Below are 24,541 nucleotides of genomic sequence, written 5' to 3'. Positions count from 1 at the left end.
CCCGCCTTTGCGTATGTTGAGCCTCCTTCCTCATGACCTTTGCCACGGGCGGAGTTCCTCACGCTGGCTCCCAGCATCAAAGCTCTAAAGAAAAGCCATAAAATAATAATTAATCATAAGAGTAATAGCTATAACTATCATGAGAGTGGTTTCCTTTAGGGGAAAGTCAACAGGTTGCGATTTTACAGCGGCTCACAGGGATTTCAGGAGTTCCAGTAATGTTTTATTTCTTGATCTTTGTGGTGGTTTGCTGTACAGTAATTTATTAAGGTGTATATTTGCATTTTATGCTTTCTGTTTTTTTCCCTCTTAAATAAGAATGTTTTAGAACCTGGGGATAATATCAGGATCTATTTATTTATTTATTTATTCAGGGTTTATTATAAGAATGAAATGAAACCATGTTGAGCTCTTAGAATATGCGTGGTACTGTGTAAGACCTTAATTAGTAAATGTTAGCTATCTACAATAAAAGTTTGCTATTATTATTGTCTTATTATTTGTTGATAATATTTCTCAGCTTTCTGTTAGTCTTTTATTTCTGCCAATGCTATCTTTTGTTATTGGCCTTTACTGTATAATTTCTTTCATCATTCCTAACCATAGAAAGTCTTCTGCAGTCCAGAGATTTAATAAATATTTATTTTCTTGCAGTTTTAAATGTTGCTTTTGAACATTTGATTCTGTTCATTCCCTTCATAACAACAATATATTATTAAAAATTAGTGTACACATGCATAAAATCTGCATTTATTTCTCAAATTTGTCTGGAATTCATATTTAATGTCATGGTAGAAAGTAAACAGATCTTTTTTCCAGTCAGGTCATTAAGTCCCCCCGGCACCACTAATTGAACAATTCATCTCTCCCCCACTGACTTCTGTGGCTTTCACCTCTTGCATATGTTAAATTTACAACCATTTGCACTTAAAACATAGAAATGGTATGTGACTACAACTGAAGGAGTGGGAGGGGATGTTGCCAGGCAGCTGCAACCTGGAGAGAAAGAGAAAGAAAGGTAGAAAAGTCTTTTTTTGTGTCAAAGAAAGGTTCCTTAAAGATTCCATCCCTGAGTGTGACACACAAGCCACTTACTCTTATGATGTTTGGCTAATCACTTCCTGTGTGTAGACCTCAGTCTCCTCATGTGTCATGCACAGATAGTGACAGCATCTACATCTCTCAGGCACTACAGGATGGTGCCTGAGAGTTAACCTGAGTAAGCTTTGGAGTCAGCCAGCCAGGAGTGTCATCCGTGGTTCATCATGAACTAGCTGCATGATCCTAGGTCATTTCCTACCTTTCCAGCTTGTTTCCTCATCTGAAATATGTGGTGTGCATGCATGCTCAGTTGCTCAGTTGTGTCCAACTCATTGTGACCCCATGGACTGTAGTCTGCCAGGTTCCTCGTTGCCATTTCCTTCTCCAGAAATATGTGGCAGTTAATAGTAATTAAATTAATATTAATAGTAAATTAGAAATAGTAATAGCTACCCTCTGAGGTTTCTATGAAGATTAAAGAGCTATATTCCATTAAAGGGCTTAGAACAGGAGTTCCTGACATATAATATGCTTTTAGTAAGTCACAGTTGTGGTGATTTTAATTTCTGTCACTATTATTATGGAACAGTCAGGAAGAGAAAGAAGTTGCAGCAAAGAAGACTGAGAGGCATCAAAAAGATCTTAGAAGGGGAAACTATGAGACTGGGGTGTCAGAGAAGATCATATCTAGAAGGAGGGAGATAATGCAAAAGAAGGTATTTCAAAGGCTAACATCTCCTGACAAAAGACTCATTTCATCTCGCAGCATGGGGAGGGAGGTGGGAGGGGGATTCAGGATTGGAAACATGTGTACATCCGTGGTGGATTCATGTTGATGTATGGCAAAACCAATACAATATTGTAAAGTAATTAGCCTCTAATTAAAATAAATAAATTTAAATTAAAAAAAAAGATTAGGGAGAAAGAAAGGAAGAAAACCCATAATCTTAATTGAAACCTATCAGACAAAAAATTATCTAAAAGCTTTCTTTTGGCTATTACCCTCAGTCTGATCTGAATGCCCATGTCTCCCATGTCTTCCAAACAAGGAAAATACATACTTCCTGCATAAAAGAAAAGCCAGTGTCATGTGAAATGAAATAAACTCACAGATTTGCATCGTTTTGTAGAAATAAAACCTAAGACAATTTCAGCTTTAAATGACATAGAAGAAGGTAAAGGCTGGAAGAAAAGGGGGATGAATTAGGGGTTATCAAAGAAGTGGTCTATACTGAATCCCCAAGCTAACTCCAGTGTAAAGGAGGGCACTGGTTGGTGTAGCATTTATTTATTTTTCTTTATACTCTGTCTGGTCCCAGAGAGAAATTATGACGGCATAAACTTAATTTGTGTAAATCAGTCAACAAGTGATTATGGAGTAAAATTGAGAAAAGGTGAGTAGAAAGAGGAGTGATATTTTAATCTTGGATAAATAGGGGGCAGATTCCTTCTAAGGGCCGGTTTAGAGGATAGGATGGAGACTATAAGCCTATAAGAGTCTGAGAATGTTGGGCTCCCCTGTGGCTTTGGGGGCCTGATTGGAGCTATATCCTGCCCTGTGGTGGGGGAGGGGTCCCCTGTATTTTCTCATGCCCTGGCATCCAGATTGTTTTTCATCTTTCCCCAGTGATTTCAATTTCTTGGGTCAGAGGGAGGTTTGCTGGGAGTTCTTGAGCTTCTGGTGTCCCCTAGCATGTAGCTAGGGTGAAGCCAGGGTCATCCCAAGTCTCCTGGTACTGAACTCTCATGAGCAGCTGCTTTCTCTGCAGTTGAGGGGGAGGCAGAGGGTAGTGTCAACCCAAAGGGTAGTCTTTTTGCCACGGGGTGTTGTTCAGAAGCATTAATAGTAGCAATTTAAGGAATCTGCTCAGGGAAGGGAACACTGCCCCTTCCCAAAGTGAACAGGAATGGAGCCCCTGAAATACCCATTTCCTATTATTGCCCCCTCCCCTGTCTGTCATCAGATTTCTCAAGATGTATTAGCTAAGAAAGCACTGGGGCATTGTTTTTAAAATATATGTATTTATTTATTTGGTTGTGCAAGGTCTTAGTTGCAGCACACAGGATCTTTTAGTTGAGGCATGTGAACTCTTCGTTGTGGCATATGGGATATAGTTCCCTGACCAGGAATTGAAACCCAGGGCCCCTGCATTGGGAGCACAGAGTCTAAGCCACTGGACCACCAGGTAAGTCCATTGGACACAGATTTAGTTCAGTGCCATAGGTCAGTTGTGATAGGGGACTCTTTGGGAGATAGCTCCTTTCAGCTTCCATTTTCCTCATCTGTAAATGAGGTTGATAAAACTCCACAGTATGAGTTCCCCCCATTTAGAGCTTCTGTATTTAGTTTTCTTATTATTTTCCTTCTGTATTCCTAAAAGTAATCTCACACAGAGACAGCAAGCATACTTGATGCTTATGAATTGACATAAAAGTCCACAACATATATTGTTTGGTGAAAAAATACAGAGCATAGAATAACACTTATATTTGATCACTTTTATCTGTATATAATATCTATCTTGGTACACAGGAACAGGGAGATATCTAGAAGGCCATTCATCCAAGGACTGACAACGGTTATGCAAGGGTGGGGAGTTTCAGGTAATTTGCACTTCAGTTTTTGTAGTTTCCTTCGGTCTTTGAAAGTTTAACAATAACTTGTACTCCTTTCACAGAAGGAACACAATCATCAAGGAAATAGACACACACATAGACCCTTAGGCAGATGGAGGGAGAAGCAGGGACAGAGTTCAGGCTGTCTTCTTTTTGCTGGTATCTACAATCTCTTCTTCCCCAAAGAAAGCCACTTTGTGGATTAATTCATGCACATAGAAGCCTCCCCCAGCCTACCCTAGTTTTCCCCATCAGCAGTCTCTGAATACAGTTAAGGGTTCACTTAGGGCTGGGTCTAGCACATTACTGTGGCTCGGAGAGGTCACTGTGCTTGCCTGGGATCTCTTTTGATGTCTCCTCCTCTGTATGTGTCAGCTTTTGCAGGGTGATGATCAGATTCTCAAAACACCTGGGCCTTGTTGCTCTTACTGTCACTGGTTTCCTTTGAGTGGCCCTCCTCACCACAGTATGAACAGTGGATAGTATATTTTCTCTTCCTGGTTCTACATATATCCCCAGGACCATCATTGTTATATGCAGAACCACCACTGGTAGAAGGAGATTGAGCCTGAGAACTGTTTAGGGAATCAATGACCAGTATTTGATCCTGAAGTCTGGCCCTGACCCTGAGGGGAGGGGCACCTATGGATGTAAGTGGAGGGTTCTGAGACTCCACCAGGATCACATCCTCATGTGAGTCATTAAGGGTATCATCTACTTCTATCACATTGCAATCAGCAGTGCTGATGGCTATTGCCTGGGGGCCCTGAAATGCCACAGGGCTTACTGCCGTCTCCATGATTAGCTCAGATCTTTTGGGCCGCTTCCGTTTCATAGAAGTGTCATTACAATCCTCTTCCTCCCTTATCGTCCTGATTAACTCCAGGAAATTGGGGAGACACTCCTGCTCATTTGCATACATCCTGAGAAGATTCTTCAGCCTGAAGAACAGGTCCCCATTCAGCTCAGCCCCTAAAAGGAGCTGGTGCAGCTGTGTCTGATTTGCATCTTTCTCAGCTATGATCCCAGCCTGAATAGCGTTCTGGAGCTGCACCTCTAAACGGATCACACAAAGGGAGGCTTTCTCCCCTTGTGCCTGCAAGGTGTTAAAAAATTTGCCATGGGCAGTGACACTGCTTTCAGAATCCCCAACACCAACTTCATGGCACACAAGAAATTTGCCACACTGAGGTTGGGGTTGGCTGTCTGCAGTAAACGCATCACCTCCCGTGTGGGGCCCCTCAGGGTTTTCATCAAGTGCTTGAGCTTTTCCTATTCAGACATATTCCAATCTGGCAGGGCCCCATTGACTTGTATCAGCCAGTTTTCAAAGGTTTCCTCCTCCTGGGCTGGCACCACCCTCCCGGAGAACAATTTCATCTTTCCTTCTGCCATGTTGACCCTTGAAGGACCAAGACTCCCCTTCCCCCTCAGGGACCTCAACATGGAATGGGCCCAGGGTGGCAAGGCTGTATTCTGCTGCCAGTTGTTACCCACACGTGCAATGATGCTGGCCATGACTGACAATGATCGTCCATATGAATGTAACAAAATGCTCAGCCTTTCTAGAAAAGCCTGATCTGCAGGAGAAATCCCCAAAGCAACGTTCCTGGGCTCCATCTTCCTTGTATCTCAGTAGGGTCTGTAAAGAAAAGGAGGGGGGAAAAGGTTAGTAAGGTAGTAGACTGCATGAAGCAGTTTGCGGTCGCTTCCTTTACGTTCCTGAACACCCTGCGGGTACATTTTCCATTTGGCTACTGCCCTGAAAATATTCTGCAGGAAACTGGCAATTACAACCTTCAGGAGTTAATGGGTGTTCCCGTGCTGCAGGGTGCTTTTCAGATCTGCAACTATCCTCTCCCAAGAATCCTCCAGGAAGGAAGGCAACAGCGGCTTAGAATTCTAGGTGAAATAGTGCTTAGAGCCCATATTGGGCTCTCAAAATAGAGAGCAGTGGTCTAAGTCTCACAGATTTGTGGTAGCAAATAAGATCTCCATGAAACTGACGGTTTCAGGTCTCAACCACACCCCCTTCTCAAAGTTTCCCCCGTTATTTCTCAGATTCCTATATGAGCTTGGAAACAAGTGCGCGCCTTTATTTCACAACAAGAGCTTGAGTTAGAAAGCTGGATTCCGAGGTAGGTTGACCTCTGTCCACGCGAGATTGAAGATCCCAGTCTTCAGGCCATGGCGGAGGGCAAAGCAGGGCAGGGAAGGGAAGGGTTAGAAGGAGTTTCATCCCTCATCTCGCTCCCTCGACCCCTCCCTCCACAGTAGCCAGACGGAGAATTCCCTCTCCCACCTTGTGAATACAAGCCAAAGTGACCCTCTATTACATACCCCTGAATCCACTCCAGGAAATCGTTGTCCTACCAGCTCCGCAATCAGCCGCACAGAAATCGAGTTCGAATTCGACTTTGGTGGTCTGCCACGGAGAGAGGGAATGGGAGTTGGACACACACGCCCACATATGCCTCACCAGGAAGGGATCAGGAGATGCAAAGGGGGTTCAAGGCAGACAGCTTGCGATCCCCGCTGCTTCCCGCCCCCTAACTATCCCCCTGAAAACGTTCTCCTGTCAATCTAGGCAAATCCTACCCATTTGGCATCATTCAGTAGAACCCACCTCCTGTCTCTGCGCAGCCGGGCCGCGGGAGTGCTCCTTCGGCTGCCTTTCAGCCCTCGCGATTTGGTAAACAGGAGAGCCGCCCAATCCTGATGGAGCTCTTCCCTCCTTTCTCCGGGACAGGCAATCGCGCCCTTTTTCGTTACTGTGCTCGGCCGGTGGACAGCGAATGCTCCGGCGTGGACAGGTGTGGATGCCGCCTTCCGGTCGCCGTGGCCCTGCAGGGAAAAAGGATGACGCCTCCTCTGCTGCTGCTGCCGCCAAGTCGCTTCAGTCGTGTCCGACTCTGTGCGACCCCATAGACGGCAGCCTACCAGGCTCCGCCGTCCCTGGGATTCTCCAGGCAAGACACTGGAGTGGGTTGCCATTTCCTTCTCCAGTGCATGAAAGTGAAAAGTGAAAGTGAAGTCGCTCAGTCGTGTCCGACTCTTAGCGACTCCATGGACTGCAGCCCACCAGGCTCCTGCGTCCATGGGATTTTCCAGGCAAGAGTACTAGAGTGGGTTGCCATTGCCTTCTCCGGACGCCTCCTCTACCGCTAACCAACTCAGAGCCTCCAGACGGAGCCTCTTCACCCAGCTTTGGGTAGCTGGGTCGAAGCAGCTCGGTTCCCAAGGCAGCAGCGGCCGCCCCCGCCCACTCGCTGGTAGCTCCCAGCAGCCGCCGCTTCTTTTAACCTCTGCGGTTTGAGACAAAGAGCATGATGAGTCGGTTGGCGAGGCCAATCAGCGGGGCGAGGGGGCGGCCTCCCCGCGCAGCCTCCTGCTCAGGGCCATTGCTAGCAAAAAGGAGTAGCAGGCCGGCGGGGGCTGCGGCACACAGGCGCGGAAGCCGGTGCGGTGTCAAGTGCAGCTCGGACTCTCAGACCCTGCCGATTGGCATTTTACCGTGAGTTTGCTGCTTGCCCCTCGCTTTCTTTCTCTTTCACCTCTTCCACCTGTGTCCTCCACGCTTTGAGACCAGATGCCTTCAACACGAGGTGGGACAGACATCAAGCGAACAGTGAAAGTTCCTCACCTTTGTACAGAGGGAAGGGGCAAAAGCATTTACTGAGCGCTTTCTACGTGCAAATGGGCTTGCACGGACAACTCGTTTATTTTCAACAGCCTTGCGAAGGAGGTAGCAGTATGCCCACTTAACAGAGAGGGGACTTAAGCACCCAGTCACTATTCTTAGGAAGTGCAGAGGTAAGAGCTCACACTCAAGTCTACAAGTCTGATTTCAAAGGCTGCCCCCTACTCCTCTCTACTCTCAGACTGAGGGTTAGTTGAGAAAAGCCAAAGCCAAAGTGGAGATGGGAAGGCCTATTTGGAACTATATAGAATTAGTGAGCAACGACTATTATCTCCATTTTTCAGATGAGGAAACAGGCACAAGGTTAGGCGGCTTGCCCCACATCACACAGCAAATAAATATCAGCATCCGGTTTTACTCTGTTGTTTTCCAAATACCAACTTTTTGCCGATCTGAGCTGCCTAGAGGGCTTTTTTTTTTTTTTACATGAGTGGTCTTAAACCAGCTCAGCTGCAGTCTTAGTGTGCTGAAGGAGGGCTTGGAGAGGCAACGCAAAGAGGGGTAGGGGAAGAGGTAGGAAACTTGTATGGTACCCATTGTACAGAATAAGAAAACTGAGACATTTTTCTTTCTCTGTTTTACACTACAACAGGCTGCTTGCTTTTTCTTTCAGTAAAACATTATTTTTACAGCTTATGACCTGAAAGGAGACAAGACTCAGAGAGGTAAAATGACTTGCCTGAAATTAAAAGGTGAAGCCAGAACTTGTATCATCTCTCTCTGACACCAGAATCCATGCTATTAACCAAAGTATGGATATGAAGCTGGCTGCCTCAGAATCATTTTGAAAAGCTTGTTAGAAATACAGATTCCTAAGCTCTGCCTCTGGGGGATCCAGATTTACTAAGAACTAGGGCTAGGGAGGGTGATTTATATTTTTAATCAGTGCTGTAGTTAATTCTGAGATGTAGAGTGGTTTGTGAACCATTGCTAGAGACACTAAGTTATGCTTATGGCAATAAGTAAATGAAGATGTGGCCAATGTATCTCTCCATATGGTAGCTGTTGTGAAATGTAACTTGAGAGCAGAAGTTCCTACCTAGGGTCCTTCCTGAAATTGTTTGTGAAGAGTAGAATTTCAACTATGTATATTCTTCTGAGTCCACAGCTTTGTAGATGTTCAAATGAGTCTGTGGCCCAGAAATGGTTAAGAACCACTTCCCTACAATCTTTCTTCCTAACATTTTCTGTTTCAACTTGTACTTGAGGAAGAAGTATGAGAAACGGAACATAATTTGATCTAACCCCCTAAATACAGCTCTCTGCCGCTGATATAGCTCTTTCATTTCCTGGCTTGAGGACACGTTGCTAGGTTGCCCTTCTGTGAGCTCTTGAGGGGACCTCTCCTTTGCTGGATTTGGAATCACTGGCCGCAGAGAAGGAGCAATTCCATGGAAACAGCATGCAGGGCTGTCCAGAGTGAATGGGCCGTGAAGCCCGTGACAGAGAAATCTGCACCATTTTCCATGACTTCTGGTTCTTGAAGAGCAGGTCTTACTTCCCTTATGTAGATTGTGGTTAGGAGGCCCCCCTTCTGGGCTTGTTCTTGATTCCTGATGTTTGGACGCAAGCGAATAATCTGATGTCTTGTGATTGCTGTTGGGCTGTGTTCAACCTGCCAAGGAACTTTACCTGTTCCTTTCTGCCTTCTCATTGGCTACCTCAATACATAGAGTTCCTTGGAGTAAACAATGCAGATTTGGAGTTTAAGTACTTTCCATCTGAGGACTGTGGACTTTCTCATGGGTGGAACAGTAGCAAGGGGATGGAGGGTGGAGGATGTAGGAAGTAGAGTGAAGCCTCACCTCACATAACCAGGGGTGATGCTGGCACAGCTCTTGGATTTCCTTCAGCCTCTTGCTCTGCTCCCCTATATCATGACACCTGACCCCAGGTCTCTTGCAGACTCTTATTCTGTGTTTAAATTGGCTTCACTGCCAAAGTAGGTGATCTACAGTTGGAGTTGGTGGGGGTGGGATCAAGTAGGACAAAGGATAGATCCTGTAGCTCTGACAAAAAATAGTGGAAAGAGAAAGATTGTATTCTGGTGCCTTGATTGGGCCCTTAGAACAAAGTAAAGGCCTCTTTGTGCAAGGCTGGGAGGAGGATTTGCTGAACTGGTTCCAGTTAGATAAAGGTATCCCTGATCTCTGGCATCAGTGTGTGGGAATACTTCCCAATTCATGGTTCTGATGACACCACATTTTCCAACTGTAACAAAGAAATCTTAAAAGACTGAAAGTTATGAAGGTAACGCTATTAGTTGAAACAATAATAGCTGTCCTTGGCTGCCTGCCTTCTTGGTGCCTGGGACTTTCCATTTGTTATCTTATTTAAGCTTCTCAGCAATGCTGAGACAGGCATTGTTATCCCATTTTGCAAATAGGAAAACTGAGTTTCAGGGAGGTTAAAACTCCTTGTAAGTGTAGGCACTGGGATTCCAGTCTGAGGCTGCATCAGACTCCAAAGCCCACGACAACTCTTCTCTGTTGTCTTCCAAACAAACAATTTAAACAAAAAATCCTTTCATTTTATTTTAAAATCAATTTTAATTGCTATAGAGTTTATTTACTGTCTTGTGTTAATTTCTGCTGTACAGCAAAATGATTGTTTTATATATATATATATATATATATATATATATCTCACATATATGTATAAAGCTTCCCAGGTGGCACTAGTAGTAAAGAACCCCCTGCCAATGCAGGAGACATAGGAGACACGGGTTCAATCCCTAGTTTGGGAAGATCCCATGAAGGAAATGGCTACCCATTCCAGTATTCTTGAATACCATGGACAGAGGAGCCTGGTGAGCTACAGTCCATAGGGTCACAAAGAGTTGGACACGACTGAAGCTAGTTAGCACACACATATGTTCAGTTCAGTCGCTCAGGTGCGTATGACTCTTTGTGACCCCATGGACTGCAGCACGCCAGGCTTCCCTGTCCATCACCATCTCCTGGAGTTTACTCAAACTCATGTCCAGCACATCGGTGATGCCATCCAACCATCTCATCCTCTGTCCGTCCCCGTCTTCTCCTCCCTTCAGTCTTTCCCAGCATCAGGGTCTTTTCCATTTAGTCAGTTCTTCACATCAGGTGGCCAAAGTATTGGAGTTTCATTTTCAGTATCAGTCCTTCCAATGAATATTCAGGACTGATTTCCTTTTATGGACCACAGTCTTGTCTAACTCAATGAAATTATGAGCCATGCCATGTAGGGCCACCCAAGACGGACAGGTCATGGTGGAGAGTTCTGACAAAATGTGGTCCACTGGAGAAGGGAATGGCAAACCACTTCAGTATTCTTGCCTTGAGAACCCCATGAACGCACATATGTATATGCTGCTGCTGCTGCTAAGTCGCTTCAGTCATGTCCGACTCTTTGTGACTCCATGGTCTGCAACATGCCAGGCTTCCCTGTCCATCACCAGCTCCCAGAGCTTGCTCAAACTCATGTGCAGCAAGTCAGTGATGCCATCCAACCATCTCATCCTCTGTCCGTCCCCTTCTCCTCCTGCCTTCAATCTTTCTCAGCATCAGGGTCTTTTCCAGTGAGTCAGTTCTTCACATCATGTGGCCAAAGAATTGGAGTTTCAGCTTCAGCATCAGTCCTTCCAGTAAATATTCAGGATTGATTTTCTTTAGGATTGACTGGTTTGATCTCCTAGCAGTCCAAGGGACTCTCAAGAGTCTTCTCCAACACCACAGTTCAAAAGCATCAACTCTTCAGTGCTCATCTTTCTTTATGGTTAAACTCTCACATCCATACATGACTATTGGAAAAGCCATAGCTTTAGACTATATGGGCCTTTGTCAGCAAAGTGATGTCTCTGCTTTTTAATATGCTATCTAGCTTTGTCATAGCTTTTCTTCCAAGGAGAAAGCATCTTTTAATTTCATGGCTGCAGTCATCATCTGCAGTGATTTTGGAGCCCAAGAAAATAAAATCTCTCACTGTTTCCCCATCTATTTGCCATGAAGTGTTGGGACCAAATGCCATGATCTTCATTTTTTGAATGTTGAATTTTAAGCCAGCTTTTTCACTCTCCTCTTTCACTTACATCAAGAGACTTCCCTGATAGTTCAGTTGATAAAGAATCTGCCTTCAATGCAGGAGACCCTGGTTTGATTGCTGGGTCGGGAGGATCCTCTGGAGAAGAAATAGGCTACCCACTCCAGTGTTCTTGGATTTCCCTTATTGCTCAGCTGGTAAAGAATCTGCCTGCAATGCAGGAGACCTGGGTTTGATCCCTGGGTTGGGAAGACGCTCTGGATATCTCCCTATGCTAGGTGAAATATATTGCTTTTATGTTCTGCTCTGTCCTTGATTAGTGTAAGCTTTGTTTTGCCTTCCAGTATAGTTTAGCTCATGGTTGACCTGTCTCCCCCACTAGATTCCCAAGACCTCCAGGGCTGGTACCAAGTCCTGTTCACCCCTGCTTCACAGTGACTTACCCACAGTGATTGATATGTGTTTGTGAGCAGACCAAAGGACTGGCAGAGGGATGCCTGGAATGAATGGATACATATAGGGCTGGATCCTGGCATGATCATGCAGGCTGTGCATCTGGGCTAGACTATCCAGGGAGTCTGGAATCCTTTCCACCCACTTTACAAGGTTATAAACATAGGAGATACATCATAGGGCCCATGGGATAACTGCTCTAGGCTGACTCCAGGCTTGTTCTGAGGCCTCTACTTTGGAATTCTTGTGTAAGGGGCCAGGCTGTCCAGGATTGCTTTTATAACACCTTTGCATTCACAGAAGAAAGATCTTCCTCATCTCCCATGTGGACACAGGATTTGTCCCACCATACCACTGTAAATGGTTCTGAGTGTGCTGCAGGAGCATGTGCAGCATCCGCATAGGTGTGAGGTGGGGAAACATCTTAAAAAAAATACAGTTGACTGAGGCCACCATGCCATGGATGGTCAGCCACTTTATCTCATTTTATTTTGTTATTCTTTACAACAACCTTTTGAGGAAGGTCTCTTGTCCCTCGTCTGTAGCCAAAGAAACCGAGACTGAGTGAAGTGTCTTGCCTAAGGTCATACAACTAAGTAAATGGTGGAGGCAGAATTCATACTCAGGACTGTCTGCTCCCAAAGGCTGGCATTTTAACAGGAAAACACATAGGAGAAAAATTGACTCCCTTTCCCCCATAAAACAGGATGAGTTAGATTTATAAAATTATGACAGATATTTCAGGTAAGTTGTTTCTAAATTATTGTTCACTTTTAATCCCTGAAAAAGATTGGCCAAAACAGAAGGAACTAGGGATGGAAAAGCACAATTCCTCTATCAAATATTGGCCTGAATTCCTCTCCATCAACCCCCTGCCACATGCACAGTATGAGGATGCCTAGAGAACATCCCCCTACCCTACCCCCCAGCGTCTGCTCATTTCATAATTGAGATGCTTAAGGCTCCAAGATGTTAATATATTTCTAAAGGTCACACAAGAAGTTGAAAAGAGAACTGGCACTGAGAATTCTGGTCTGCCAAATTCTAGCCCAGTTTTCTTTCTGCTAAATTGGCCTGCCTTACAGTCAATCAGCACATGTTTACAGGTTACTCAGGAAAATGTGGGAAGGAAGTGGAACATTACTGCATTCTGAGATAGAAGAGGGGACAAATGCTTCCCTCACCACCCGTCCTTATGCAGGTGCAGATAAAACTTGGAGATAAATCCTTGGTAGGATGGTTGGGTAATTTGGGGGTCCCCTGTGGCTTCGGGGGCCTGATTGGAGCTCCCCTCCAAGGAGAGGGGTCCGCTTTGGTTCCTGGGATATGGAGGGGGCTGCCATGGGCCCAGGAGTGCCCTGGAAGGATGCAAGGAGTGGGCCTCTTGAGCCTGTGCTCCTGGCCAGTTCTCAGCTAAAGGGTCCAAAGCAGAGGAGCCTTCCCAGCCTCTTGGCCATGAGAGTTAAGGATGTGAGGCTTAAGGGCCTCCGAACTGCTGAGGGTAGGGGAGGGCTGGTGGAAGAGTACAGGAGGCTGAGCCTCTACTCCCTCCCTCTAGACAGACTGTGGCTTGAGAGGGGTAGGGTTGTAAGGTCAGGTACTGGACTGTGGATGGAGCAGGAGCAAGAAGCCAGGGAGAAGCTTATGGGGGTCATTCTGGAAGGAGAAGCACTTTAAGGCAAGTTCTTGAGTTCGGCAGCCCAGGGAAGGCTGCAGTGGGCTTCTTGCAGGGCCTGGCTTCTAGCCCACCCCCAGTTCCTCAGCCTGGTGACCCCTTTGTCCCTATTGGATGGGCTAGTGTAACTAGAGCCCCAATAGCCCTCATCTCTGGGGACTACACAGCCCAGGTTTCTGTGTGAAACCTCTGGGTCTGCAGTTTCTACCAGGCTTCCTGTCCATCTAGATGTGAGTCTGATGCCCAGTCATGGCACCCTGTGCCCTTGTCCCCCACCACACCACTTCCTGTTCCTCTCCACACACCATTCCCAAGCCCCACACCCTGTCCTCTTACCCCTAGTTCCTTCCTGACAACTCCCTCAGGTTCTCAGATCTACACTGACCATTCATTTCTTCTTGATCCCAAAATTCTTTCATGGGCCCTGGCTCCCCAATTACCTTTCATACGACTCCATCTGCTCCCAGACTACTCCCAGGTAGGAGCAATAGCTTGGAATCTTTGCACAGCCTCTTCCCTCTAGTATAGTGGCTCTGAACCAGGGCAATTTTATCTTCTTTCCTCACCCTGTGGACATAAGGTAATGTCTTTAGATATTTTTGTTTGTTATAGCTGTGCTGTGCTTAGTCACTTAGTCATGTCCGACTCTTTGCCGCCCCGTGGACTGTAGCTTGCCAGGCTCCTCTGTCCATGGGGATTCTCCAGGCAAGAATACTGGAGTGGGTTGCCATGCCCTCCTCTTGCCATAACTGGGTAGGTCACAACTTGTGCCACAGGATACCACTAAACATCGTATGATACACAGGGTGGGCACCTGTGATGAAGAATTATCTGGCCCCAAATGTCAATAGCCTGTACATTGAGAACACCTGTTATACAGCAACAGGTCTATAAGGTTAAGCTCAGAAACTGTCATGTATAGAGCCTTTTCTTGCTAAACTTCCAGGAATAGTTACTCTTTCTGTTCCTCAATTGGGAGAGGCAAGCAGGGTGTTGCCATGAAACAGCTAGCACATCATCAAGAATCTACAAAAAAAGAAGCAAGGAGCTTCCCTGCTCCCTAAATTTACTACCATCTTTTAGAGAAAGTACTGGACTACAACCTTTGAATGCCTTTCTGCCTGTAGAAGATAGTGCCACTTTTTGGAAAGGGAAGAGCAACTTATTATTTTAGCAGTTTATCAAATGCAAAGTTTCATATGGTGAATGCAGTAAGGATGGGGAGCCCTCCTTCACTAATTTTATTTTCTTCATTCTTCAACCTTCTTTGACTATGAGAATATTTGCTGGGTCAGAAAAACACCCTAGAGGTGACTCTGTTCAGCAAAACTAACTGCCTTTGTTTTAATTTAAGGTGGAGGAATTCTTTCTTAAGAGTGTACGTATTTCTCAGAAACTGGCCCAGAAAATTATTTGTTTCTTTAGACTTGAGTTTCTTGAGCCTCTGTTTATAACTAAGCAATGAAAATGCTTGCCAAAAGATTTCATTGGTCAGTCTAACTTCTTTTTTTCCACTCTTGCCAGTTTCTTCCATCTGCACCCAGGTATCTTCAGCATGGGGGAACAAAACCACTCTCCCGGGAAGGAGCTTCAGCACTGGACACAAAATGAGGCTCCAGGAAAGAGAAGCTGGCACTCCCATGCCTACGCCCTTGGTGCCATTTCCAACTTTATGTCCACTTTTCTGACCTTTCCTATCTATAAGGTTGTGTTCCGGCAACAGATCCATGCTGTGGCGGTGTCAGAGGCTTTGCGGCAGCTTTGGCATGAAGGCCCTCAATACTTCTACCGGGGAATCTACCCGCCTCTTCTCTCCAAGACATTGCAAGGGACTCTGCTGTTTGGGACTTACGATAGCATGCTGTGTTGTCTCTCCCCTGTTGGGCCACACTCCCTGGGGAACCGCTGGGCTGCGGGGCTTATGTCTGGTGTGGTGGAGGCTGTGGCACTTAGCCCCTTTGAGAGGGTGCAAAATGTGCTCCAGGATGGTCGCAAGCAAGCTCGCTTTCCCAGCACCATCAGCATTCTCAAGGAATTTCACTCTTATGGGCTTTGGGGCCGGCTGTCACAGGGTTACTATCGCGGTTTCTGGCCTATCCTTCTCAGGAACAGCCTGGGGAGTGCTCTGTATTTCTCCTTCAAGGATCCCATTCAGAATAGCTTGGCAGAGCAAGGCCTGCCCCACTGGGTTCCTGCCTTGGTGTCTGGGAGTGTCAATGGAACAATCACCTGCCTAGTTCTGTATCCTCTGATTGTGCTGGTTGCCAATATGCAGTCCCACATTGGCTGGCAGAGCATGCCAAGCTTATGGGCCTCTATCCAGGATGTGTGGGACACTCGGGGCCGAAAGGTATTTCTGATCTACCGGGGAGGTTCCCTGGTCATCCTAAGGTCCAGTGTAACCTGGGGCCTTACTACTGCTATCCATGACTTCCTGCAGAGGAGGTATCATTCCAGGAAAGAGCCGAAAGACTGACTGGCTGCAGGCAGTGTAGTGTGGCCATGGCAACTTGTTATTCTAAGCCTTCCTGGGGTGGCTTAAATAGCTTACTTCTTTGGCTTGGTCACCTAATACAACTATTCTTCAAAATCTTTCAACTGTCAGTGCACTCGAGAAGGTCACAACTACCAGCCTGTTCTGTAAAGCCAAAACCCAATAGGGTTCCTTGGTTAGAAAAAGAAATTCACCCCAGTTTATCCACAGCTTCATGCAGACCCAGGAAGGCTTTAAGTAACATGTCACCTGCATGAAATGTCATTCCTTTAAGGAATTTGCTGACATTAAGAGGAAACTCTAAAAGATGACCTTAATCAGGCACTGTGAATTCTGGGACCCCTCCAGTTGTCTTCTGGGCCAAACTGAGTGGAGGACCAGGAATTCCAATTTCAGAGAACTAAGCTTGACTCTTGGTATGGGGATTCCAGAGATTTTTTCAGATGGCTACGTTCACTACCCCTGCCACCACCACTCTCACTTTTCAAAGTTGTTGGTGCTAGTTTCAGGGTAGTGGTTGTGGCTAGAAATCCTGAATTAGACTTGCCTCAACTGATCAGATGCCACAAGAACTGGTGGGAATGGGAAGAAGTGTGGTCCTTGGATGGATGGAAAGAATAGACTTTGAGTGAAGAAGTTTAGTTACATGCAGAATAGAAAATTCTACTATTGATTGATTGGTGTTACATGCTGGGACATTTCTGATAGCAAGGCAATAACATTGCCTAGTAACCACTTGAGTTTCCCTAAGAAATCTGGAACTCAAATGACTATATCTTTTCATCAATAATTGCATATTTTATTGCCATGGATAAATATAATTACTGTGACATAAGTTAAAGATCTGAATTGTAGCCTGTCATTTAAAGCCATTCAAAATATGGCCCCCATAAAATTTGTAGCATATTATCACACCATTCCTACTTACATAGATACAATACCCTAGCCAAACTGGAGTATTGTTCCCTCCTCAAACATGCCACTAACTTTCCCATAGCCATGCTCTATCTTCTCCACCTCCAACACCTGTTCTCTACATGTGACTCTACATAATTACTGTGACATAAGTTACTGTGACATAAGTTAAAGATCTGAAATTGTAGCCTGTCATTTAAAGCCATTCAAAATATGGCCCCCATAAAATTTGTAGCATATTATCACACCATTCCTACTTACATAGATCCCATACCCTAGCCAAACTGGAGTATTGTTCCCTCCTCAAACATGCCACTAACTTTCCCATAGCCATGCTCTATCTTCTCCACCTCCAACACCTGTTCTCTACATGCCAGTCCACCAAAATCCTTCCAGTTCCTCAAAGCCCAGCTCAGATGCCACCTTCTCTAAGGAGTCTCTTCTGATTGCCCCTACTGAATGTGATTGCCCCTAATTGAATGTGACGTTAGTCTCTTGTGATGTCTCTCTCCAATTACACTTCATACGTGGCACTGATTCCATTATGTCACTGAGCTCATGTGGTCCTCTGTTCTTGACGTTCTTCAATACCTCCTACTAGACTGTAAAACTCCTTGAAAGCAGGGATTCTTGTATATGTTTTTAAATCTCCCATTGTGCCTAGGTGCTCAATAATGTTGGCTGAATTATTGAATTGATTATCAAGCTGTGATATGGTCTTTATCCTCAGGGTGCTGTCCCTTGTACATGAAGATAATGTTATTGATTCATTGTCATGAAGACGTCTGCCTTTAGGGTGTGATTTTTGTTTTATTAGTGGATTTAGTTTTGTGCTAATGATAATGATGCTGATGATGATAATAATAATACCAACAATAAGTAAAAGTGACTTTCAACTGGGACATTTGATGAGTTTGTGTTATTGGTGGCATGTTTGTTACTGGCAACACTTTGGATCTGAAATTCACAGAGACATTGCCTAATGGTCTGATATTTATTTTTAACTCTGGAATTTTGAGGATTTCCAAGATGACATACATTGCAGTTTTTCCCTTATAAATGATATCATGTAATGATCTCCACATGCACCTCCTTCCTTACCAAACCAAAATTGTCATTTATAATGATCTGACTATAGATCCTGGCTGTGGGGATTCCTCACTGAATATCAGAGAAGTTAAAGACACGGCTGTAAGCATTATGAGATCAGAAAGCATTTGCCAGCAAGGTCAACGAAAAATGGCGGGTCCAGAATCGCTGCAGATGCATTCCCATGTCTGATCCCTCTGCAGACCTGGATGTGGTGGGTCAGTACTCTGCTTGTAGATTCAGTGACAGGGAGCACAGAGTCTGTACCAGGGAAGGAAAAGTAGAAGAGCAGTTAGTTCTACTTAAAGGCTAGCTCTCAGAATACAAAAAATCATTATTTAGATAATGACTTCAGTTTATAAGCTGAAAAGAAGGGGATAAACTATGGTACTCTCCCACTTTTTTATTCAAGATAAAATATGGTACCCCCCCACATTTATTTCTAAGCACACTGTCCATTTTCACTTATGTCAGTATGTCAGTCCACGTCTGTTCCTTCATTTTAACTTATTTAGAAATAAGTTCAAACTTCTAGAAAAGCTGCCAACATAAATAGAGTTCAAAGAACACTCATATACCCTTTATCCCAAATCACCTACTATTAACATTTTACACCATTTGCTTTATTTCTTGAGCACTCATTCTCTCCACACACATGATATTTTTTGCTGAACTGAGTTGCAATTTTTAATATTTCTAGATTCAACATTTGTAGATTCAAATTCTTTTAAAAAGACTGAGGGCTTTATGACACTGGCACAGTTATAATTGAATAAATGAAAGCTCACAGCAGATTTTAAAGCTACATTAGTGGTAATTATTTAAATTTACTATATTTGTCTTTTTAAAAATTTTACATTTTCATTATGTATGTTAATACTTGAAGTTATGCAATTATAAATATGAATTTACAACTAAAGCATGTTATAATTGAAATAATTTATTTTTACAAATTGGTTCATGTAAAATTTTAAAATTACATAGGCTGGGCTTCCCTGGTGGCTCAGTGGTAAAGAATCTGCCTGCCAATGCAGGAGACACCAGTCCAATCCCTGGTCCTGGAAGATCCCACATACCACGGAGCCACTAAGCCTGTGCGCCACAACTATTAAGCCAGTGCTCTGGAGCCTGGAAGCCACAGCTACCAAGCCCATGTACCCTAGAGCCCGTGCTCTGCAACAAGACAAGCCACTGCAGTGAGAAGCCTGTGCACTGCAACTAGTGAGTAGCCCCGACTCTCCGAAACTAAAGAAAAGCCCTTGCAGCAATGAAGACTCAGCACATCCAATAAATAAACTAATAAAATTATATTACAAAACACATAGGCTGATCAACTTTTCCCATTTAAATCTTCTGAGTAAAATTTGAGAGTGTAATAGTTTTCTAGTAGTTTTAAATATCAATATTTAGTTTTGTGGTGTTAATATTGTTTTCTGACATTTAAAAATTGCTTTTGGATTTAAGATCAATAAAATAAAGAGATAATAAATACCTATGTCTGTTTAAAACTTATAAAATGTAGAATTTAACACTAAAGCTACTTGGTATAAAAAGGTGAAAGAAAAAATAACAATCCCTGTATGAGCTCTGTGTATTTTGGTCTAAATATAAACTACTGCAGATTCCTAAAGCTCAAAGTGAAAGAATAAGTAACTAATGTATTACAACTATTATCACAATTATATGGTTTATTAAGACAATTTTGCTTTTGACATTTATTTTTAAACATTGATAGCATTGTAATTTATGTGTTTGGGATAACCGCATGTAGTATGGTAAAGTTAATTAAATAATGGTATGTAGGAGACAAACTGGAGAAGGAAATGGCAACCCACTCCAGTGTTCTTGCCTGGAGAATCCCAGGGACGGGGGAGCCTGGTGGGCTTCCGTCTATGGGGTCGCACAGAGTTGGACATGACTGATGCGACTTAGCAGCAGCAGCAGCAGCAGGAGATGAACAGCATGATAATTCAGGAAAAAAGTGAAAAGTTTTCCTAAAGAATAAGGTAAAAATACTGTAGTTCCCTGTTCTGTTCCCTTTCCAACTTCTCTTTGTCTTTCTTTTCCTCACATCTTCAATGCTTCCTCCTTCACCCTCAGTCTCAGTTCATGACCTTACTTTCTCTCTCATTAGGAAAAGAGAAGCATTCAGAATAGAATTACCAGTTAGAAGAACATTTATAAAGTTACTGTGTATGTAATGACCACCCAAGATAAGAAATTCAACATCTTGATAACCCCCATCACTATTCCTCCTGCACTCCAAGCCCCTCACTGATGCTATTCCTCCATCCATCCTAGAGATAACTCCTATGCTGGCAAATATGATATCATTTCTTTACTTTTCTTTATAGATTTATCTTCCTGTCACTGGGAGGGGAACCCTTTCCAGGGCCCAAGAGTGGGCTCTTGTCTAACAATCGAAAAGGAATTGTCCGAGGAGACACATGTACTGACAAAGCAAAAGACTTTATTGGCAAAGGGCGCCCACGTGGACAGCAGCAGGGAAAGGGAACCTGGGAGAACTGCTCCAACACATGGCTCAAAATCTCAGGTTTTATGGTAATGGAGTTAATTTCCTGGTTGTCTCTGGCCAACCATCTTGCCTGTGCCTATATTTGGTCTGATTCAAGATCCTTCCTGGTGGCATGTGCATCTCTCAGCCAAGATGGATTCCAGCAAGAAGGTTTCTGGGAGGTTGGCAGGACATATTATGGGCTAGTGTCTCCTCTCTCCTTTTGGCCCCTCCTGAATTCTTCCAGCTGGTGGTAGCTTGTCAGTTCTGTGCTCCTTATCAGGACCTCCTGATGTGAGATAACTCATGCAAGTGGTTGTTATCCTGCCTGGCCAGGGCAGGCAGTTTCGGTCAATGGTTCCCTAACATTCCATATAAGCATCCCTAAACAATACAGTTTTATTTTGTAGATACTTGAACTTTATGTACTTGGAATTGTGACTAGCTTCCCAGGTGGCACAGTGGTAAAGAATCCATCTGCCAATGCAGGAGACTCAAAAAACGTGGGTTTGATCCCTCAGTTGGGAAGATCCCTTGGAAGAGGAAAATGGCAACCCGCTCCAGTATTCTTGCCTGGAGAATCCCATGGAAAAATGGCTACAGTCAGGCCAGCTACAATCCATGGGGTTGCAAAGAGATGGACAAGACTAAGCATACATGCACACCTTTGATATTATTTGTGAGATTCATCCACATTGCTGCAAGTAGTTCTAGTTACTTCATTTTTGTAAAATAAATTTACTTTCAGTTCAGTTCAGTTCAGTTGCTCAGCTGTGTCCTACTCTTTGCTACCCCATGGACTGCAGCACGCCAGGCCTCCCTGTCCATTACCAACTCACAGAGTTTACCCAAACTCATGTCCATTGAGTCAGTGATGCCTTCCAACCATCTCATCCTCTGTCGTCCCCTTCTCCTCCTGCCCCCAATCTTTCCCAGCATCAGGGTCTTTTCAGATGAGACAACTCTTCGTATCAGGTGGCCAAAGCATTGGAGCTTCAGTATCAACACTTTCAATGAGTATTCAGGGTTGATTTCCTTTTGGATTGACTGGTTTGATCTCCTTGCAGTCCAAGGGACTCCAGAGTCTTCTCCAACACCACAGTTCAAAAGCATCAATTCTTTGGCACTGAGCCTTCTTTATGGGCCAACTCTCACATCAGTACATGACTATTGGAAAAACCATAGCTTTGACTATACAGACCTTTTTTGGCAAAGTGATATCTCTGCTTTTTAATACGCTGTCATAGTTTTTCATACTGTAGATTTGTCATAGTTTTCCTTCCAAGGAACAAGCACCTTTTAACTTCATGGCTGCAGTCTCCATCTGCAGTGATTTTGGAGCCCAGGAAAATAAAATCTGGTACTGTTTCCATTTTTTCTTAATTGCCTTGCCTCATGATTATTTTTACGTATTTTATATCCTTTACTTGACAGGTCACTGGAGGCAGAGAAAGGGTCTTTTTCATCTTTGTGTTCTCCATGATACCAAATACAATCTATTACACATTGTAGATACACAATAAGTGTGTTTTGGTTAACCTGATAGCTAATACCAGAGGGATGGATAAAATAGAGTTATCATTCATAAGAATTAATGTAAATTGAATGCATACTCTGTGCCAGGTACTATACCAAAGCTTTACAATAATTATTTAATCTATCACACAATCCCATGAGATTAGCACCATTTTTAGTTTTTATTTGCCCAAGATTTCATAGTCAGTAAGTTAGAGCCTGGGGCAGAATCATCTGACTCTAAATCTTCTGCTTTAATCAGTGTGTTATAATGCAAAGCAACATGGTGGGAACTCAAACATTTTGAGTTTGGAAGAGGGTTAACAGATGAGAGACTAGCTCTTATTTCCTGGAGGACTTAGCATCTGGGTTTAGAAAGCTAGATTGGGGTTAAATTGTGGATGTCTTTGAATGCCAGGTATGGCATGAGAAGTCATCTGCCTTTCCCTGATTTCCATCTGCACCAGTCGAGATGCTGATTACTTTCTGAGGCCCAACATAAACACCTGATATGATATGAGAACTTCCACAGTCCTCCAAATCACATTGAATTGCCCCTACTTCCATAGTACTTTGTTTACATCTCTGCCTTGATGTATAATATTACTTTCTTAATGGTAATAATCTGTGGATGTTTCTATCTTCTTCGCATTTTATAAATTCTTTGACAGCAGGCACCCTATTTTACCAGAATATAAGGGAATGTGTGCATATATTTTCCTCATTTACTCTTTATTATATATTTATAAAATCATGTACAGATGTGAGAGTTGGACCATAAAGAAGGCTTAGCACTAAAGAATTGATGCTTTTGAACTGTGGTGCTGGAGAAAACTCTTGAGAGTCCCTTGGACAGGAAGGAGATCAAACCAGTCAATCCTAAAGGAAACCAACCCTGAATATTCATTGGACGGACTGATGCTGAAGCTGAAGCTCCGATATTTTGGCCACCTGATGCAAAGATCTGACTTCTTGGAAAAGACCCTGATGCTAGGAAAAACTGAGGACAGGAGGAGAAGGGGACAACAGAGGATGAGATGGTTAGATGGCATCACCAATTCAATGGACATAAGTTTGAGCAAACTCTGGGATATAGTGAAGGATAGGGAAGCGTGGCATGCTGCAGTCCATGGGGTCACAGAGAGTTGGACAGGACTTAGTGACTGAACAGCAGCAGTATGAATAGCTACACTAGTGACATATAAAAAAAGATGTAGAATTCAATAACCGAGTAGAAAATTCAGTATAAATAACCCTTTCACAGTAGCCCCCAAATCTAAAAGGCAGCTAAAAAGATAGCTAACAAACATGAATACACCATTACACATAAAAGCATAAAATTGTGCTAAAGGACATTTCAAAAATATCTGAAAGTAAAGAAATAAACTTAGTAAGAACTATACAGAGTGTGGGATTTTACCTATACACAATCTAAGATATTAGGCTACTCTAGTTCCATGGATTCTGGCATAAGACATGAGAATCTTGGGTGAGAGACAAAGGACTTTATTATAATTTTTTGATATAAATTTATTTATTTTAATTGGAGGCTAATTACTTTACAATATTGTATTGGTTTTGCCATACATCAACATGAATCCGCCACGGGTTTACACTTTATTATTGACAATAAAAGCAGTAACCAGAGCTTATGATGATTTGTGTCTATCCTTAATACCCCCCACCCTCCTAACCAAGTCCCACAAGGATGATATGAAGGACGCTGAACACATACTGGATTGCATTACAGGAGAGGGACAATGAGTTTGGAGGTTCCACTGATTTTATAGAAAAGTAAAAGCAAGCCTGCTCTTTTTCTATAGGGAGATATTTCCTCACCCTTCATTGCAAACATGACCCTGAGAAATGGCTCAGAAAAACAGGCTTCAAGGATTGCATTTTGGCATACTCAGCAAGAAAATACAGGGGTACAAAGGGACCATGGAGGATTGTTTCTCCCAAACACTATTGCATTTATACATGGGAAGACTTCATGTCAATAAGTTAGCATGCATGTGTGCTAAGTCGGTTCAGTCCTGTCCAACTCTTTGTGATCCTATGGAATGTAACCCACCAGGCTCCTCTGTCCATGGGATTCTCCAGGCAAGAATAATGGACTGGATTGCCATGCCTTCCTTCAGGGGATCTTCCCCACCCAGGGATCAAACCCAAGTCTCTATGTCTCCTGCATTGGCAGGCAGGTTCTTTACCATTAGTATGACCTGGGAAACCCCCCAAAAGTTAGAAATTCACCTCAAATTAATCCCTAAGTCCAGTAACACTCCAATCAAAATATTAATATTAACAAGACCATTTTTTTTGTGGAACTTGAAAATTGATTACAAAATTGGAAAAGGCATGTGCAGAAAACTTGGTTTCCCTGACAGCTCAGTTGTAAAGAATCCACCTGCAATGCAGGAGATGCCAGTTCTATTCCTGGGTCAGGAGGATTTACTGGAGAAGGGATAGGCTACCCACTCTAGTATTCTTGGCTTCCCTTGTGGCTCAGCTGGT

The 24,541-nt window shown here is 43.7% G+C and overlaps 1 protein-coding gene and 1 pseudogene across 4 annotated transcripts in view; one reads left to right on the top strand and one right to left on the bottom strand.

The window, feature by feature from the left end:
* Positions 1–17,810, top strand: part of SLC25A53 (solute carrier family 25 member 53) — a 56,068-nt gene extending 38,258 nt beyond the window's left edge. Inside the window, exons 3-4 of one of the 3 annotated variants that reach the window (XM_086386991.1) lie at positions 6,407–7,171; positions 15,024–17,810. In XM_086386991.1, coding sequence (XP_086243117.1) covers positions 6,984–7,171; positions 15,024–15,975 — 1,140 coding nt within the window. In that variant the 5' untranslated portion in view covers positions 6,407–6,983 and the 3' untranslated portion in view covers positions 15,976–17,810. Of the gene's footprint in view, positions 1–6,406; positions 7,172–7,358; positions 7,471–15,023 lie in introns of those variants that run through there. The other 2 variants (XM_086386993.1, XM_086386992.1) reach the window with 2 other exon arrangements.
* Positions 3,526–6,424, bottom strand: ZCCHC18 (zinc finger CCHC-type containing 18; annotated as a pseudogene). The gene is made up of 3 exons (XR_015158620.1): positions 6,284–6,424; positions 5,998–6,082; positions 3,526–5,299 (listed from the first exon to the last, which is right to left on the bottom strand). The product of XR_015158620.1 is annotated as a zinc finger CCHC-type containing 18 (transcript).
* Positions 17,811–24,541: the final 6,731 nt, after the last annotated feature.

Source organism: Bos grunniens, chromosome X, assembly GCF_055505025.1.
Source record: "Bos grunniens cultivar Pamir isolate PY7600 chromosome X, Bosgru_T2T1.0, whole genome shotgun sequence".
NCBI lineage: Eukaryota > Metazoa > Chordata > Mammalia > Artiodactyla > Bovidae > Bos > Bos grunniens.
This window is presented reverse-complemented; position numbering and strand designations above follow the sequence as displayed.